This window comes from Harmonia axyridis, chromosome X (assembly GCF_914767665.1).
Source record: "Harmonia axyridis chromosome X, icHarAxyr1.1, whole genome shotgun sequence".
NCBI classification, from domain to species: domain Eukaryota; kingdom Metazoa; phylum Arthropoda; class Insecta; order Coleoptera; family Coccinellidae; genus Harmonia; species Harmonia axyridis.
The window spans coordinates 6,439,673-6,457,157 of record NC_059508.1 but is presented as its reverse complement, the minus strand read 5'-3'; the positions used below and the strand labels follow the sequence as shown (position 1 = coordinate 6,457,157).

The window sequence follows — 17,485 nt, the reverse complement described above, 5'->3', positions numbered from 1 at the left end:
CAATTTTTGTTACTTAAATATTGTAGTCCTTTTTTGCAATTCCTTTAAAGTGTGTACGCGTATGCGGAATTTATCGCCAGCTAAGTGAATTTGAAAGAGGTCGAATTACTGGTTTACGAGATGCGGGGTTGTCATTTTGAGGAATCGCTAACCGTACGAACAGAAATCCAACTACTGTTATGAGATGTTGTCCAGCGTGGTTCGATAATGCCCAAAATCGAAGAACAGTAGGCACCGGACGTCGAAGGGGCACAAATAAAGTTCAAGATCTACGTCTAAAACTTATGGCCATTAGAGACCGATTTGCGAGAACTCGATCTTTGGCCGATGAGTGGTTAGGAGAACAAGGCCATCCTGTAACTGTCCGAACAGTTTACCACCAGATAAGGTCTTTTGGACTGCAGCATTATCGACCCCATCTTGTGTTACCTCTGACGGTTGAGCATCGCCGGCAATGATTACAGTGGTGCAGAGAACGTTAAAATTGGAATGTAAAACGGCATCAGGTCGTCTTTCTTGTTGAATCTCGATTCACCTTGGTGAACCTCAGTTTGATGTGGAGCGTCATGTAGATTGGACAGTAGGTATTATGGTATGGGGTGCTATTGCACATGCAAGTAGTTCACCTTTAGTCTTTATTCGAGATAACATGACAGCGCTGCGTTACCTTCGAGAAATAGTGGGGTCATATGTTCTTCCTCGAGAATCTAATATTTCAGCAAGATAATACCGGAACTCATGTTGCCAGAGTTAGTTTAAACTTTTTCGAAGCGACCCATGTGAATCTTTTGCCATGGCCGCCCAGATCCCCCGATCTTTCGCCCATAGAGCATATTTGGGACATAATGAGTAGAAGGCTTGGAAATTTACCCCAGTCCCCACGGACTTTGGCGGCTCTGAGACAGGTAGCTTGGGATAGTATCTCTCATGAGAAATGAACCATCTTACTGCATCAATGCCTAGACGTGTTGGGGAGTGTATAGATAATCGCGGTGGATAAACACATTATTAACAAATTTATTGAAAACATTGTAAACCCTTCGTTTTTTTCTCCAAACCTCAATCAATCACTCCTTGCTGTACTGTCTATGTTTTACCAAAAAAAAAATTAAAATTTAAACAGCTCCTTCTGGGTGTTGCAGTTTCATTGTCAGTTATTATACATACAATTAATTCATGAAACCAATTTTTGCCATTATCTATTATATCCTTGTCACAATACACCGATATCAAATGGTCTTTCTCTAACGCCCAGTCCATATTGTTTGTGATAAGTCATAGGGAGGAATGGGAGGATAAGAAAAAATTAATGAATCCAGTCACTATTTTCGGGAATATATTCATTATTATTTGAATATCAACTACAAATTCAATCTCATCATTTGTTGAAAAGTAATCTATGAAATGAAACATATGACGATTTCATGTATTTTTTTTTGGAAATTACCATTCCTCATTCAATACAAATTCTTTGAGTGATATGTAAAGTATTTATCTACAAAATTTTAAATACTCGTATCTCAGTTTTGGGATGTGTTAGGAAGAAATTGATTGCGGGAAAGTATTTTGCTTGCGAAATCATTATAAAAATGATCTGAAGTCGTTCCGTAAAAATTTTCCTACAAAATTCTCGCGAGTGATTGCGCAAGGGTATAATAAGCTTTTAAAATTCTTTCTGATATTATATGCAGAAGGTTATCCGAAACCAACAAGTTCATCACAGAATTTATCCCAGCCTTGGATTATTCTAAAACAACTACCTGTAATTCGAATTGGGCCTTATTCTTAACATCATTAGGAAATTAGAATTTAAATTACGAATTTGAATTCAATTCTGTGAAGAAATTTTTTTCCACATATTTGAAACAGAATTGATGTAGACATAGAACCCCAGACTATCAAAAAAATTGTTTTAATGAAAAACTAAAACAATACAATTTGAATAATATTGTTTGGATTCAAACGTATAATATTTATCCTTTAAACTTTAATTATTCTGATTTTAATATTGAAAAATGCATACTAATTGTGCTTTTACCTTGGAAAAATATTCAATATGAGAAAATGATATCGTAAATTATCCCATAAATTTCTTCTTTTGGATATTATTTCTAATGATAAAACTTTGAAATCGTTCGTAAAAAAGTCATTTGAATGCTCGTTGAAGTTTTAGAGTTTAGATTTTATAACGTAGGATATGTGATTATCGAATAATAAAACTTAAGTTCTATACAATTGTTTTTATTTCCTCCCATAAGTCCCATATAACAGAACATCAACCTACACGATGATAATGACTTAATTTATTAATTAGAATTAGAATTTATTCAGCATCATTTTAGAATTGTCCATTTTTTTCATCTAAAATTATCAGATAATTATCAGTTTTGGTTTACCATTCGTCTCTTCCGAAATTATTCCATACATTTAATTATGTTAGCAATATTGTCATTAACTTTATTCATATAATAGCTGTTTTTTTGCATCCAATATAACTCTGTTGAGTTGATTTCTGTATTTTCTATATTCCCGGAGTAAACCTTTGTTTTTCAATAATCGACGCTGTAATTTGTCTTTATGCCTAATATATTGAATTTTCCCCTGTGAAGATCAGATAAGATTTAGATTTAATTAAGGAGGTTATGTGATGTACCCAGCTAGGGTAGGTTCGGTCAATCGTTATACAGTTGAAGGAATGGTTAATTAATACTCTCCAGACTCATCAAAGGGTATTTATTTCTTACTGCACACTGTAGGTACTGATCACAGATGAAAACTCACATAATGTAATTCAAGAATGTGAGCATCAAAATGAATGAATTACAGACTACTACTGAATAAGATCATTCTTACTACTTTATGTATCTAGCGACATGATATATATTTAGTATTTATATTGTATATTCAGATTCACAACAACCTTGCGAGTTGATAAATACAACACGATCGACAAGGGTAAACATAGAATAGTTATTTATAATACAAGTGCAGAAGGCATTGATATTCTTCCACGAGTTCAAAATTCAAAAACGAGCCACGTAGTGGCGAGTTTTGGAATGAACGAGTGGTAGAATGAGCCTTCTGTACGAGTATTATACATTATTTTCTCTAATTCATTGCATTTTCATTAAAATTAATGAAATATTTCCATAAATATAATTTAGTGATTTTTGTATTGAAAAATGTTGGTTGGCAGAACTGATTTCTTTAAGGCAAATTGATGAATTGACAGATAAAGCCGTGGCGGAAAGTTCAGAGAACCAACATAGAATAATAAAATATAACCATGAAAACTGTGCGTTTCTGATATATTCTCGCACGATTTTGTTTGGTTATACGGACCTTGTCGTCTCAAGTATGAAAATATACAGGTTCTTCATACTGATACATACTACAGTTACGTTTCACTGCGACCTAATGGTCCATTGTGCCCCCCATCAGAACTATTCTCTCCATAACGTGATATACAGCTCGCCTTTCAGTTCCAGAGTTCTGATGAACTCCAATATCTGGGATGGCTTCAAGGAGACTAATTCCTCACTTATAACGGGTGTTTTTTTTAGAGCTATAGAACTTTAAATTGCAATGAAACAACGATGGATTATTCGATTGACATGAATTTTATTTATCCGCAAGATAATCTTGATATGATGATATGAAATATGATTTCTGGCATATGACCGCCACGGCTGGCTCGGATGTAGTCCAATCTGGACGTCCAATTTTCGATGACTTTTTCCAACATTTGTGGCCGTATATCGTCAATAACACGGCGAATGTTGTCTTCCAAATGGTCAAGGGTTTGTGGCTTATCCGCATAGACCAATGACTTTACATAGCCCCACAGAAAGTAGTCTAGCGGTGTTAAATCACAAGATCTTGGAGGCCAATTCACAGGTCCAAAACGTGAAATTAGGCGGTCACCAAACATGTCTTTCAATAAATCGATTGTGGCACGAGCTGTGTGACATGTTGCGCCATCTTGTTGGAACCACAGCTCCTGGATATCATGGTTGTTCAATTCAGGACTGAAAAAGCTAGTAATCATGGCTCTATACCGATCACCATTGACTGTAACGTTCTGGCCATCATCGTTTTTGAAGAAGTACGGACCAATGATTCCACCAGCCCATAAAGCGCACCAAGCAGTCAGTTTTTCTGGATGTAACGGTGTTTCGACATACACTTTAGGATTAGCTTCATTCCAAATGCGGCAGTTTTGTTCGTTGACGTAGCCATTTAACCAGAAGTGCGCTTCATCGCTAAACAAAATAAAATGGACGTAGTGCGCGATATATATTCCGCACAGAACCATTATTTTCGAAATAAAATTGCACTATTTGCAAGCGTTGTTCAGGCGTGAGTCTATTCATGATGAATTGCCAAACCAAACTGAGAATAAATCACTTGACAGCTGTTAAATCGGTTGCCATCTTGAACAGTAATGCCGACTTAAAGTTATATACCTCGAAAAAAAACACCCGTTATAAGTTTCGTGTCCAAGGCAGGTTTTGCGTTGGCTAGCGATGGCGAGGCTTTCCGTCACCAGGTGATCCAGTGTTTCTTCCTCCTCCTCACAGAATCTGCACTCGTCATTTTCTGTTAGACCCATTCTCATGAGGTGTTTCCTAAGGCGGCAATGCCCTGTGTGGAATCCAGTGAGGAGGTGTTGCTACACCTCCTCACTCTTACTAAGAACCAGATACTTCTTGGATCTTGTAGAGTCAAAGTTTCGACGAAACTTTTTGGAGTGATCCAGACCAGGAAGATTCCGCCAGAGTTTTTCTCTTTCGATTACCTCCTTTTCCTGAAACTCTTTTGTAGGTGCATTCATCTACACCACAGAAAGGTTCCGGGCAAGTGTGTTGGCCTCCTCATTCCCTCTGATTCCCGAGTGGCCGGGCACCCATATTAAAAAGACCTTGTTATTCTTGCCTATTTCCTTGAGTTTCCTTCGGCACTCCAATACCATCTTAGAATCGATGGTATGTGAGCTCAGTGCTTTAATTGCAGCCTGACTATCGGAATGTATTATTGCTATGTATCAGTACCTAATAACAAATTGTTACTGAATGCATTTGCCATTGACTCAGATATCAGTACCTAATATCCGAGTCAATGACAAATGCATTAAGTAATAATTTGTTGTTACCAGTATTTTTCCTTATGAAAATATGATGAAGGCAGGAGCTATTTTCCGTTAATAATCCGGTGTAAGAATTGTGGGACTTGAATCCAAAACACAATAACATAGATAAATAACTGTTATTTGCTGGTCTGGCAGGGTTGAGAATATAAAATTTGATGTCTGCCATAAATATATCAACATGTTTCTTTTTCAAATTATTGAAGTAAAGCTCTGAGTCAGCTAGAAACAGGTTATCATTTACAGAGGGAGACCTGAAACAGGGCATGATAGAAAATTCAATATCAGATTTTTTAAATATTACTAATTGTAACTTCAGTTATTGGTAGAATCGTATGATCAATGTCAAAGTTAATACAATCTCTAATGAAGATGAGGACACCATCATTCTGGTTATTATAACAAGTTCGAAATCCCGGGATTGTGAAATTATCAACATTAGGAATATTTCTAGTCTCACCAAAAACTATAACATCCAAATCTTTCATCCGAAATGTCTCCAGGAACGCCAAAAACATCTCAAAATCTATTTTTTTTTTCTATTTTTTCTGTGATATATATGCCTTCTTGCATTTACATTGAATGCAACTGCATTTAATTCTTTCCTTTGTTTTCGGTAATTTTTGGTAGTTGTTTGTATTTCTCAAGAAGGTCATAACAAAGCATTCTTGAAAGGAAAGGAGATATTTTCTTCTCCGAATAATGCTATTACAATCAATTTAAGATATTAACAAACATTTCTAATACTCTTTATCGATGTTTTTTCTATTGAAACTTGATGATGATTTAATTTTTCCGGCGAACACGGCATTTTTCTTGTCTTCTTCTGTATACTGTAACCTTTTGGCCATTTTGGAAATATTTTTGTAACTGGAAATTAAATATAGCCAAAACAGTCACATGGTAGGGGATCATCTTACGCTAATTTGTATTTTTCCGTTCAATATTCGCTATTATAACCTACATATATGAAAGTCATTGTCTTCAACTGGAGAAATAATTGAAACTAAATATATTGGCTAGCCGCATACATAAAAATCTACCATTGTCTACATTTCACTATAAAAACGCATAATCTTAAAGTCAACCTTACTTCAGATCAAGTTGCCACAATTTATATTTTTTAGTGTTCGACTGTTCGCTCGCATCGAAATAACAAATTAACCTAGGCAGGGGGGTGTTGAGGGCTACGTTATGGCATAGAATTCAACTAGATGGCATTGCTCATGAGCTCGTAATCGAAGGGATCATCTTACATCTTTCCCCTAATACATATTTTTGGTTTCCTGATCAACTATCTAGGAGCGTAGCTACCGCCGTATCAGCGTAAGTTTTTAAGAAATAATTACTAAATTTCTAAGATATTCTTTTATGAAAAACTTTAGTTTGCTTTCCTTTGGCCCCTGCGGCCCTGAACATACACGATACAGGGTCCCTGTAAGGCAAGCTACGCCACTGCATTCAGTTTTCGAGAGAGTTTTCCAAATTCCAAATTGATTGCAAAGAGTAAGACGTTGTCGCCTTTTTGGCAGAAAGGTATCTCAAATGATACCAACGACCTTCACTAGGTCAATAATTTCGGTCGATGTACCTTATTCTAATTTGTAGACAAACAAAAAGCATTGAAAATTCAAAAATGTAAACGATAGATATCGATGTTCGAATCATAAATAAAATGTATCAAATAATCATGATCTTTATAATCATAGAAGGAGTGTATATGAAAACATAAAATTATTCAAATAACCCAAATTTATTCTCACTCAATGAGGAAATATCAAAACTCATTAAAAGATCTTCAAAATGAAAATATTATATCTTTGGGCGAATTTATTAGTGTTATAACATTGCAGAGACAATATTCTAATCAGGAATAACATTCTATATTTTACGTTATTATTACAAAAATGAACAAAAACACCTTGAGTTACGACCAATTCAATTCATTTTGGATATTAGGATCCGATCAAACTTAGCATAGGAATGATCTAGTTAAGAAAAGGTTCATTTCACCGATACAGGTCAAGTGTCAAACACAATAGCCAATCTGAATTACCATTATGACAAAAGACGGAAACCATGTCTAAAGTATGAAATCCATCAGTGATATTTTCAAAATCGATAAATGTATTGAAGATATATTTTTTCGGTTAACACAAAAAAATTTCATTGATAATTTTTCTCAGATTCAATTGCAAAAAAATTAGTAAAATCTCGAAGTTTTTAGAGCAAATATAAAAATTTAAATTTCTCAGCTGCATTATTTCTTCAACAATAGAATTATTTTGAATATTACTTTGTTTAGGTGATTAGCGAGACGAAATTTCACGTCTACCAAAAAAATATTGTTTTAAAACAATCGATTCTTTTTCTTTCAGTACTAAAGTTCAATGAGGTTTACCTTATAAATTCGAATGAAGAGAAGGGGGGCAATAATTTATTCCTTAATGTATGGTTCTTGAAAACAGGGATCATTTCTACCTCGTTACAATTCAGTATTGTTGTTAAAAAGTGTCCCGATTGTGAAAATGTTGGGTCCATTAGTGAGTGTCGAGGAATGTGAAGAAATCGACGGAAAAATTCAAGATATAATATCTAAAAGGATAAAGCACAAGAAGTTGGATCAAAAGAATAAGTTTGAAAAGGAGTTACAAGGTACCTAATTGCGCATTTTTTTTTACATAGTCCTATTCGTGGTGTAAACATTTTCTATGCACACCAATTTTCATTACCATTTTCTGTTTAGAAATACCCTCAAAAATAATGGAAAACGAAAATTCTACCGATTGTTCTTTGAGACTGATTTTTTGTTTTGTGACTTTCATCCAAATTTTTTCGTGAAAATTTTATGTTTCGACTAGAAGGTTCAGTAAGGTTGCCAAGTATATTTCAGAAGGAACGCCTAATTTGTATTTCAGAGACAACTAAAACGAAAAAAAAAACAATAATAAAAACACAATGTCTGATATAAAAGGTCTACAGCGAAAAACAGTAGTATGTATTTTTAATGTAGGGTTGTCTTTTAAAAGTTTGCAGAACCAATACGAAGAATATGAAGAAAGTGCAATTTAAAAATATTATGCTTTTTCCAGATGCTGCAGTACAAGAAAATCCCTACTATAGCGAAAAATATCGACAAATATATGAAAAGTCGATATTGAATCCTGAAGAATTTTGGGGAGAAATCGGGAATTCAATTGAATGGAGTAAGCCATGGAAAAAAGTTCTAGATGACTCTAATCAACCATTCACAAAATGGTGAGTAGAATGCTATTAATAAATCAATATTATCTCAAAAATTCCAAAAAATCTGAAATGCTCAACTATCTTCTGAAGCTAAGTTATTCATTGCGCAAGAGCAACTTATACCTCTATTGTTTTCGAGACAAGAGATTATTTTCAAACAATATCAAGATCCTTCATTACTCAAAACATAAACAATTCAGTTGAGGAAGCAAAATTATCCGTACCCAAGGATTTTCAATCCACTTTTTCCATTTTCGATAATCCATCAAAATTTTACCTCACTCGCAATTATATGTTAATTTCTGATCGCCTCTAATTTTGATGACTAGTCCAGTTTGGTTTTTGTAATTTTGAAAATATCCAACCTTTTTAGTTTCAATGATATGAGATTAGTCAGCGCATTGTCTACCTTTTCTAAAGATCGAGATAAAACCATTCGAATGCAGTTATGGAAGCGTTTGAATGAAAACAGTATCATTTAGCCTACTAATGCGGGATTCACACCAATATACAGGCTGGCCATTTGAAAACGAAACAGACGAGATTACAGACGAAATAAAGTTTTTCGATAGAAATGCTCGGACAGGTCGATTTCTGTTTCGAGGGGGACAACTTAAGATGTAGGTTACGGACGCATAGCGCTTCAACCCTTGCTGCTACAACCCCCACCCCCAATTTTTGAATAGGGAAGATGGGGTGAGTGATACCTCAATTTAAAGGTATTTTTATACTGATTTCAGCACAGTAATTGTTTTTTCATTTTATGCATTAGTTCTCGAAATATTCATGCGTTAGTTAGTTAGGAAGGAAGCCACAGTCATGGTTGTTTTGAAGCTCAAAATGTCGATTTTTCACAAAACACTACAAGTGCCATGAAAACACCACTTCATTTTCAAATACTTAGTTAAGTATATTTCGAGAACTAATGCATAAAATGAAAAAACAATTACTGTGCTGAAATGAGTATAAAAATACCTTTCAAATGAGGTATCACTCACCCCATCTTCCCTATTCAAAATTTGGGGGTGAGGGTTGTAGTAGCAAGGGTTGAAGCGCTATGCGTCCGTAACCTACATCTTAAGTTGTCCCCCTCGAAACAGAAATCGACCTGTCCGAGCATTTCTATCGAAAAACTTTATTTCGTCTGTAATCTCGTCTGTTTCGTTTTCAAATGGTCACCCTGTATATGTTGTTCAATTGCGTCATTAAGTATCAAAAATGATATGAACATAGCTTTGAAAAAATACCTTGACAATGCTCATTTTACTATATTATACTAAAGCATTTAACACTCTTTATCTCAATGTTTTGCTTTCAATTTTACATTTTATTGGATTCGTTGATTAGGCAATTAAAGACTTCGTCATAGCTCTATTTTGGGTCCTCTTTTATATAACTACTACTACTACTTTTTAAATCAAATGTTCTTTCTTCTGGACATATTATGCTGACGATACGCAAATGTATATCTCTTTTGGTATGGATGAGGCAAAGCAAGCCATTGCTGCTCTTAACTATGATATTCATGATTTCTAAAATAGATGTTATGATGCTTTACAAGCTAACCAATAATAAAATTTCAAAAAGGTTTGTTGGCGGAGAGACCAACGCTTGTTACAATGCCGTAGATAGGCATGTGAAGGCAGGAAATGGCTCAAAAGTTGCACTCATTCATGACAGTCCTGTAACTCAAGTCATCAGGAAGGTGACATATGCCGAATTATTAGATGAAGTATCGCATTTGGCGGGATGTTTAGCTAAACTGGGAGTTGAGAAAGGAGATAGAGTTTTGATCTACATGCCACTCATTCCAGAAGCAGTTATATCCATGCTGGCTACTGCTAGATTGGGAGCTGTCCATTCCGTCGTTTTTGGAGGTGAGCTTTGACATTTTACTGCATAATTTTTCTCTTATCGAACATGAAAAGAAAACAAGAATTTTCGGGTATATACAGAAAAATTTGAGTTGCTTTGCTGTTAATTAATCGCATACGATTTCAGTACTTGATGCAAATTTTTTTTCAAAGTGTTTCCAAATATACAAATTATGCTATTTAAAATGGTTATAAACGGTAACATTGTGTATTATCTTTCGAAGATTCCCATGCCATTTGTGTTGAGTGGCTAATGCTATTTGATTATGGGAAGATACATGCTTCAACCATGTTCAAAAATCGTTAAATTGTTTCATCAAAATCAGTGTAATATACACTGCGCAAAAAAATTAACACACATTATGGAAATCTCAAATTTATTCTACAACTGAAGGTGTTCTCAATGATAATTATTTTTATCAGAATTATGCATGCATATGTTATCCACTTTCAACGTTTTTCTTCAATACAGATGTTTTTTCCCAGCAGGAATAAAAAAAGATGAGATTATCAGGTTTTGAATGTATTGGCTCCATTCTGAAATCAGTTGTTCTCGATCAATTCTAGTGATCAATAGTTTTTCTTTCATTTGATTTTCTACACTCGATCGCTATGCAACGCGAAACACGCAATTTGACCAAAGAGGAATGTGCCCAAGCGGTAGTTTTGCGAGAAGAAGGGTGGACATACACAAGAATTGCAGAAAAGTTTTGAGTTTCCCATATAAGTTTGTCCAGAATGTTGCAGCGATTCAGGGAGACAGGTATGAATGCCCGAAGACCAGGACAGGGTAGACCACGGGTAACAACAGCCATTCAAGAACGTTACTTGAGAGTTTCTTCGTTGAGACAACGGTTTGCAACCGCTCGTCTACTTCAAAATCAGCTTGAGCAAACTCATGGGGTGCAAATTAGCACTCAGACAATAAGAAATCGCCTCAGAGAATATGATTTAAGGCCTCGTGTCGCGGCAAGAGGCCCAGCTCTTACCTCAGCCCATCGAAGGGCGCGTTTGGATTTTGCGAGAGAGCATATCCATTGGGAAGAGGCTGATTGGGAAAGAGTTCTCTTCACAGATGAGTCTAGATTCTGCCTCTACCATTGTGATCGACGTTCCCTTGTATACAGACGTCCACATGAGAGATATGCTCAGTGCAATATCCTGAATACTACTGGTTTCGGGGAAGGATCGATTATGGTATGGGGTGGAATATCTTTGACTGCTCGCACAAACCTGGTGGTCGTTGATAATGGAGCTATGAATGCTGATAGGTATATAAGGAACATTCTTGAAGAGCATGTAGTGCCATTTGCCCCATACATTGGTGAAAATTTCATTTTTAAGGATGATAATGCTAAACCCCATCGTGCGCGCATCGTTCAGCAGTACCTTGAAGGGGTTGAAGTCTCTCGAATGGAATCGCCAGCAAGAAGTCCAGATCTCAATCCGATTGAGCAGGTTTGGGACAACCTCAATAGAAGGCTGAGAAGTTCAGAAAATCATCCAGCTACTCTTAATGACTTAGGAATCCAACTCAGAGAAATCTGGGAAGGATTAGATTAGAACATTTTAAGATCACTCATTTTGAGTATGAACCGTCGTTACCGAGCTGTAATTAACGCAAGGGGTGGAAATGCCAAGTATTAAATCACTTATCAGCATTCCAGTATTTTGAAAATTGTTTATTTCTCTTCTTTCACATAAGATTCGGTGAAACCCTGAATTTTTCTTCCATTTAATGTTTCGTTCTAAACCTTCCCGAGAGAACATAAAAAATAAGTTATAAAGTCAATGATTTAAGTTTCATTGAAATTGAGATTTTCAGAATGTGCGTTAATTTTTTTGCGCAGTGTAGTATATGATCAGTCAAAATGAAATGCAAACCCTCTCCTGAAAGGTTCAAAGTAAAACTTCTTCAAGAGATTCTTTTGAAATTCAACCTCCAATTCTGTGAAAATAATTTTAATAATTCTAGTCGATATTCTATAATTTTAAATTAATTTCTTGAAAAAAACAAGGTGATATTTTTTGAGGTGAACTGCCTACTCTTAATAGCTATGATTATTGAATATTTTTACAGCGAACTTCCACTCCTGATAGTTTTGTAGTTGACAATTTTCGAATAGCATTTCGTTCAACCTGAAATAATGAACCTTTGTGTAAATTTTTGCGTTTCCTAATTTAAAATTCACATTGGAAATTCATTAACGTCATATTGTCGATTATAGGCTCTTCTCGTTAGAAATCACTGTAACGTGCATTGATTAATGACTTAGAAATAATTCTACGCAAAAATGAAAACTTATGTTTAATAAATCTCAGGGTTTGCCGCAAGAGAACTTAGTACTAGAATTGTCCACTCCGAGCCAAAAGTGATAATTGCAGCTAGTTGTGGAGTAGAACCTCATAGAATTATTAGGTAAGCTTGCAAAATAAAAATAAAAAAATTGACTTGAACTATATTTTTCACGAAAAATATTTCAGATATAAAGATATACTGAATGAGGCACTAGAGATGTCTTCACACAAGCCGAATAAATGTATTATATACCAAAGAAGAAACGTCGAAAGCTGTCCTTTAGATGTAGAGATGGATTTGTTATGGGAGGATGCTCTGAAATTTGGGCCACACGACTGTGTACCAGTTGAAGCCAACGAACCTCTCTATATTCTTTATACCTCAGGAACCACAGGTAAAGCAAAGCCATTCTTTTGAATGTTAGTTAATCAGAAATTGTTTTTTTTTTCAGATCAACCGAAGGGTATTCAAAGACCAGTAGGTGGACATATAGCTACGTTATGTTGGACTATGAGCGTAGTTTATGGTATGGGTCCAAATGACGTTTGGTGGGCTGCTAGTGACCTTGGGTGGGTGGTTGGACATTCTTATATTTGCTACGGTCCACTTTTAGCGGGAATTACAAGTGTGATGTATGAGGGAAAGCCCGATCGAACACCAGATCCAGGACAATATTTCAGGTGTGTATAAAGAATGGCGCATGAATGAACAAGCAAAAACAAACGGTTTCAGGGTTTTAAAGAGATGTTTCAAATATGAATTCTTTTGCAGAATTATAAACGAGCACAAAGTTAATGGACTATTTACAGTGCCTACCTCTTTTCGTGTTATCAGAAGAGAAGATCCAGATGTTGAGTTCGGTAGAAAATACAAAATAGAAAGCTTGAGAGTTATAATAGTAGCTGGAGAACACTGTGATTATGAAACCAAACAATGGGCAGAGAGGGTATTCAATGTTCCGATTTTGAATCAATGGTGGCAGACTGAAACAGGTCATGTGATGGCAGCCCATTGTATCGGATTTGGTCATAGTATGGAACCACCAAAACATAGTGCCGGTATGGCTTTCCCTGGATACGATATTAGGATATTACGTGAAGATGGTACAGAGGCTGGTAAGAACGAATTAGGAAGGATTGTGGTGAAGTTACCTTTGCCACCAGGCACCATGTCCACCCTTTATCAAGCTCCTGAGAAGTTTTGCCAACATTACTTCCAGAGATACCCAGTGAGTGCATGATTAAATATTAACCGGCAGTATTTTTTTTCTAATAAATCGTTCATGTTTTATCATTACATAATAGATATATACTAACTGACAAAGAAACTGCAACACCCAAAAGGAACTGTTTAAATTTCAAATTTTTTTGGTATAACATATAGTATAACAAAGAGTGAATCATTGAATTTGGAGAAAAAAATCGTGAAGGTTTTTTCATGTAAACAATGTTTATTACTCAAATATTGTAGTCGTTTTTCGAAGTTTTTAAATTTTACAACAAACCAGCAGTTCGAGGAGATCCAGAGTCGATGTTTAGTTGCTGTTAAAATGCCTAGAGCACGTGTACGCCGAATTCATCGCCAGCTAACTGAATTTGAAAGAGGTCGAATTATTGGTCTACCAGGTGGGTTTGTCCTTTCGAGAAATCGTTAACCGTACGAACAGAAATCCAACTACTGTTATGAGATGTTGTCAAGCAAGGCTTGATAATGTCCAAAATCGAAGAAGAGTATAGGCACCGGACGTCGAAGGGTACAAAATTAGAGACCGATTTGCAACAACTGGATCTTTGGCTGATGAGTGGTTAGGAGAACAAGATCATCCTGTAACCGTCCGAACGGTTTACCGCCGGATAAGGTCTTTTGGACAACATCTTGTGTTACCTCTAACGGTTGAGCATCGCCGGCAACATCGGAATGTGAAATGGCATCAGGTCTTCTTTTTTATTAATCTTGATTCTCCTTGGGTGCACATGATGGCCGAAGAAGGGTTAGATGACGTCGGGGAGAAAGATGTGAACCTCAGTTTGATGTTGAGCATCATGTTCACAGGACAGTAGGCATTATGGTATGGGGTACTATTGCACATGCAAGTAGGTCACTTTTATTTGAAGTAACATGACAGCGCTGTGTTACCTTCGAGAAATAGTGGAACCATGTTCTCTCTCACCTTAACCGGCTCGAGAATCCAATATTTTAGCAAGATAATACACGAACTCATGTTGCCAGAGTTAGTTTAAACTTTTTCGAAGCGACCCATGAGAATCTTTTGCCATGGCCGCCCAGATCCCCCGATCTTTCGCCCATAAAGCATGTTTGGGACATAATGGTTAGAAGGTTGGAAATATACCCCGTCCCCCACGGATTTTGTCGGCTCTGAGACAGGAAGTACAGGTAGCTTGGGATCGTATCCCTCAAGAAGAAATATACCATCTTATTGCATCAATGCCGAGACGTGTTGGGGAGTGTATAGATAATTGCGGTGGACAAACACATTGCTAACAAATTTATTGAAAAAAATTGTAAACCCTTCGTTTTTTACCCCAAATTTCAATCATTTACTCCTTGCTGTACTATTTATGTTTTACGAAAAAAAAATTAAAAAGCTCCTTTTGGGTGTTGCAGTTTCTTCGTCAGTTAGTTTATATCCCATTTATTCGACTATCCTTTGCGCCTACTTTTGACTTGCTTATCTTCCATTGTTCAGGTTTCATGAATATATATTTTAATATCATTCCGTTTTTTATTGATTCGGAGTAACCCCATATAAAAAAACTCATCAACTTCTACATATAGTTTGTTTACATATAGATGTTTAATTCATTTTGTGGAATAATTAATGGTCAAATTAATAGTTTTCCATCAATATTCTATCAGAAATTTTGCTACATTGTAAATTCCTGCTCATGTTACTACTTAATTCTTCTAGTTGCCAAGCCATTATCTTATACAATCATTCACCCATTTCTATTAAACCGCTTTACGTAATAAAATTCAAGAAGTTGGCTTCTGATGGTATAACGACTTTTTTGAGCAATAAACATTCTTGTTTATTGCTCAAAAAAGTCGTTATACCATCAGTGACAGCTGATGAAAATTTATTTCTAATTAAGTTATGCTATTTGTGTCCTCTTTGACTTGTCTTATTTATATCGGTATGGGATGATGAAATATACTCTTTCTACATTCATGCAAAAAGCAAAACTTTATTGAACTATATTTAGTGGAAAAAGAAGTTCTTTATTGCACTAGTGCAATAAAGCTTTTATTGCACTCATCTGTCATTCTACTTCAACGTGCTGTCATCATGACAAACAAATATTTCAGCCTGAAGGAAATAACGATGTACAGTTACCAAGTACTAGTACGTTTACAGCAGTAACAACAACAAACAAATCAAGAAGTGGATTTAAAAAGTACTTCACTACGAAATATTCATAATGAAAATTGCACCAATTGTTCATTCACTTTCAACATTGAGGGTAAAAATAAAGTTTGAGTTAAATTGTTCGTAACGTATTAGTTCCTGTTTCAATGCAAATCGATATTAATAATAAAGTATTCAAGTTGCGATTTTCATTTTCCCACACCTAGTGCCGCACCTCAATAAATCATTTTTTGCTTTTTGCATGAACATAGAAAAAATGTTGTATGCAACTCGTGCAAAAATTGTTTATTGCACTCGACGTGTTGTCCAACTCGGCCTAACGGCCTCGTCGGACAATTTTACGTCGAGTGCAATAAACATTCACTTTTTGCATAAATAACTATTTTACTCACACTCGTATTTAACTCAAAAGTCTGTAACATTATAGGGTTACTATGACACAATGGATGCAGGATACATCGATGAATATGGATATATTTACGTGACAGCTAGAGATGACGATGTTATAAATGTAGCGGGTCACAGGATATCTACCGCAGCTCTAGAAGACGTAGTATTAGCTCATCCTGACATTGCAGATGCAACAGTTATAGGCGTTCCAGAATCAACAAAGGGTGAAGTACCTCTATGTATGTTCGTTCTTAAAAAAGGTATGCATCAGAATTGAAAAGGTGAAAGGCGATTGGATTGTTATGCCATATTTATTTTTCTCATAGATTCACTCAAGTCAGAAGCAGCAGTTACACGTGATATTATTAGGATGGTACGAGAATTGGTAGGTCCTATCGCGGCTTTTAGACTTGCTGTTGCTGTGAATGGATTACCACGAACGCGGTCTGGAAAGATTTGTAGAAAAAGTATTGCCGATTTAGCCAGAAATAAGGACATTAGGGTAAGCTTACATTCTTCCAAACAAATTTCGAAATTTCTTTTTAATATCCATCTGTTATTTTTAAACTTCAGTAATTTGTTATAGAGCATAATCATCTTATTATTTGATTTTTCAGATACCATCAACCGTGGAGGATTCATCAGTATATAAAAGCATTCGAGCATCTTTGCAGAAGTTAGGCTTTGAATGTTCATCACTACCAGAGTATCTGTAACGCATTTGAAATTTTAAATAGAACTATAAATTCTGTTATAGATATTTGAAATTATACTGATTTGTTATGAATTAAATATTCCATAATAATGTTTGATCAAGTTTTTGGTGTAGTTTTTTCTATATGTAATGAATTGTAATAGATTTAACATTGATAAATTTTTGATATAAGGAAAAAGAAATAGATTATTATTGAATTTGAAGTCAAGAAAAAAATGGGGGATAAAAAAACTATATGTATATCGAATTCTAATTTATTATAAACAATGCCAAATTATTTTTCTTAAAACCATCACATTCTCTAAAAAATAATTCCAATCCATTGTTCGATGTTTCCTCATTTTAATAATTTGCCTGTTGAGCCAAATTAACTTCCGCCTAGAAAATTCCCATATCGTATAATTTTTTTAATAAATTGCTCTAGGGT

General features: G+C 35.3%; 1 protein-coding gene across 3 annotated transcripts; it reads left to right on the top strand.

The window, feature by feature from the left end:
• Nucleotides 1-6,262: 6,262 nt before the first annotated feature.
• LOC123685698 (acyl-CoA synthetase short-chain family member 3, mitochondrial) lies at nucleotides 6,263-17,159 on the top strand. Of its 3 annotated transcripts, none has more exons than XM_045625513.1 (11): nucleotides 6,263-6,472; nucleotides 7,525-7,801; nucleotides 8,239-8,404; nucleotides 9,980-10,269; nucleotides 12,589-12,685; nucleotides 12,751-12,959; nucleotides 13,017-13,245; nucleotides 13,337-13,793; nucleotides 16,381-16,603; nucleotides 16,670-16,845; nucleotides 16,961-17,159. In XM_045625513.1, the coding sequence occupies exons 2-11, from the start codon at nucleotides 7,675-7,677 to the stop codon at nucleotides 17,057-17,059; spliced, it is 2,073 nt and encodes a 690-aa protein (XP_045481469.1). In that variant the 5' UTR covers nucleotides 6,263-6,472; nucleotides 7,525-7,674; the 3' UTR covers nucleotides 17,060-17,159. The 3 variants fall into 3 exon arrangements, with proteins under 3 accessions (XP_045481469.1, XP_045481470.1, XP_045481471.1); XM_045625515.1 differs by lacking the exon at nucleotides 6,263-6,472 and adding an exon at nucleotides 7,297-7,451; XM_045625514.1 differs by lacking the exon at nucleotides 6,263-6,472 and having other exon boundaries at nucleotides 7,295-7,801.
• Nucleotides 17,160-17,485: the final 326 nt, after the last annotated feature.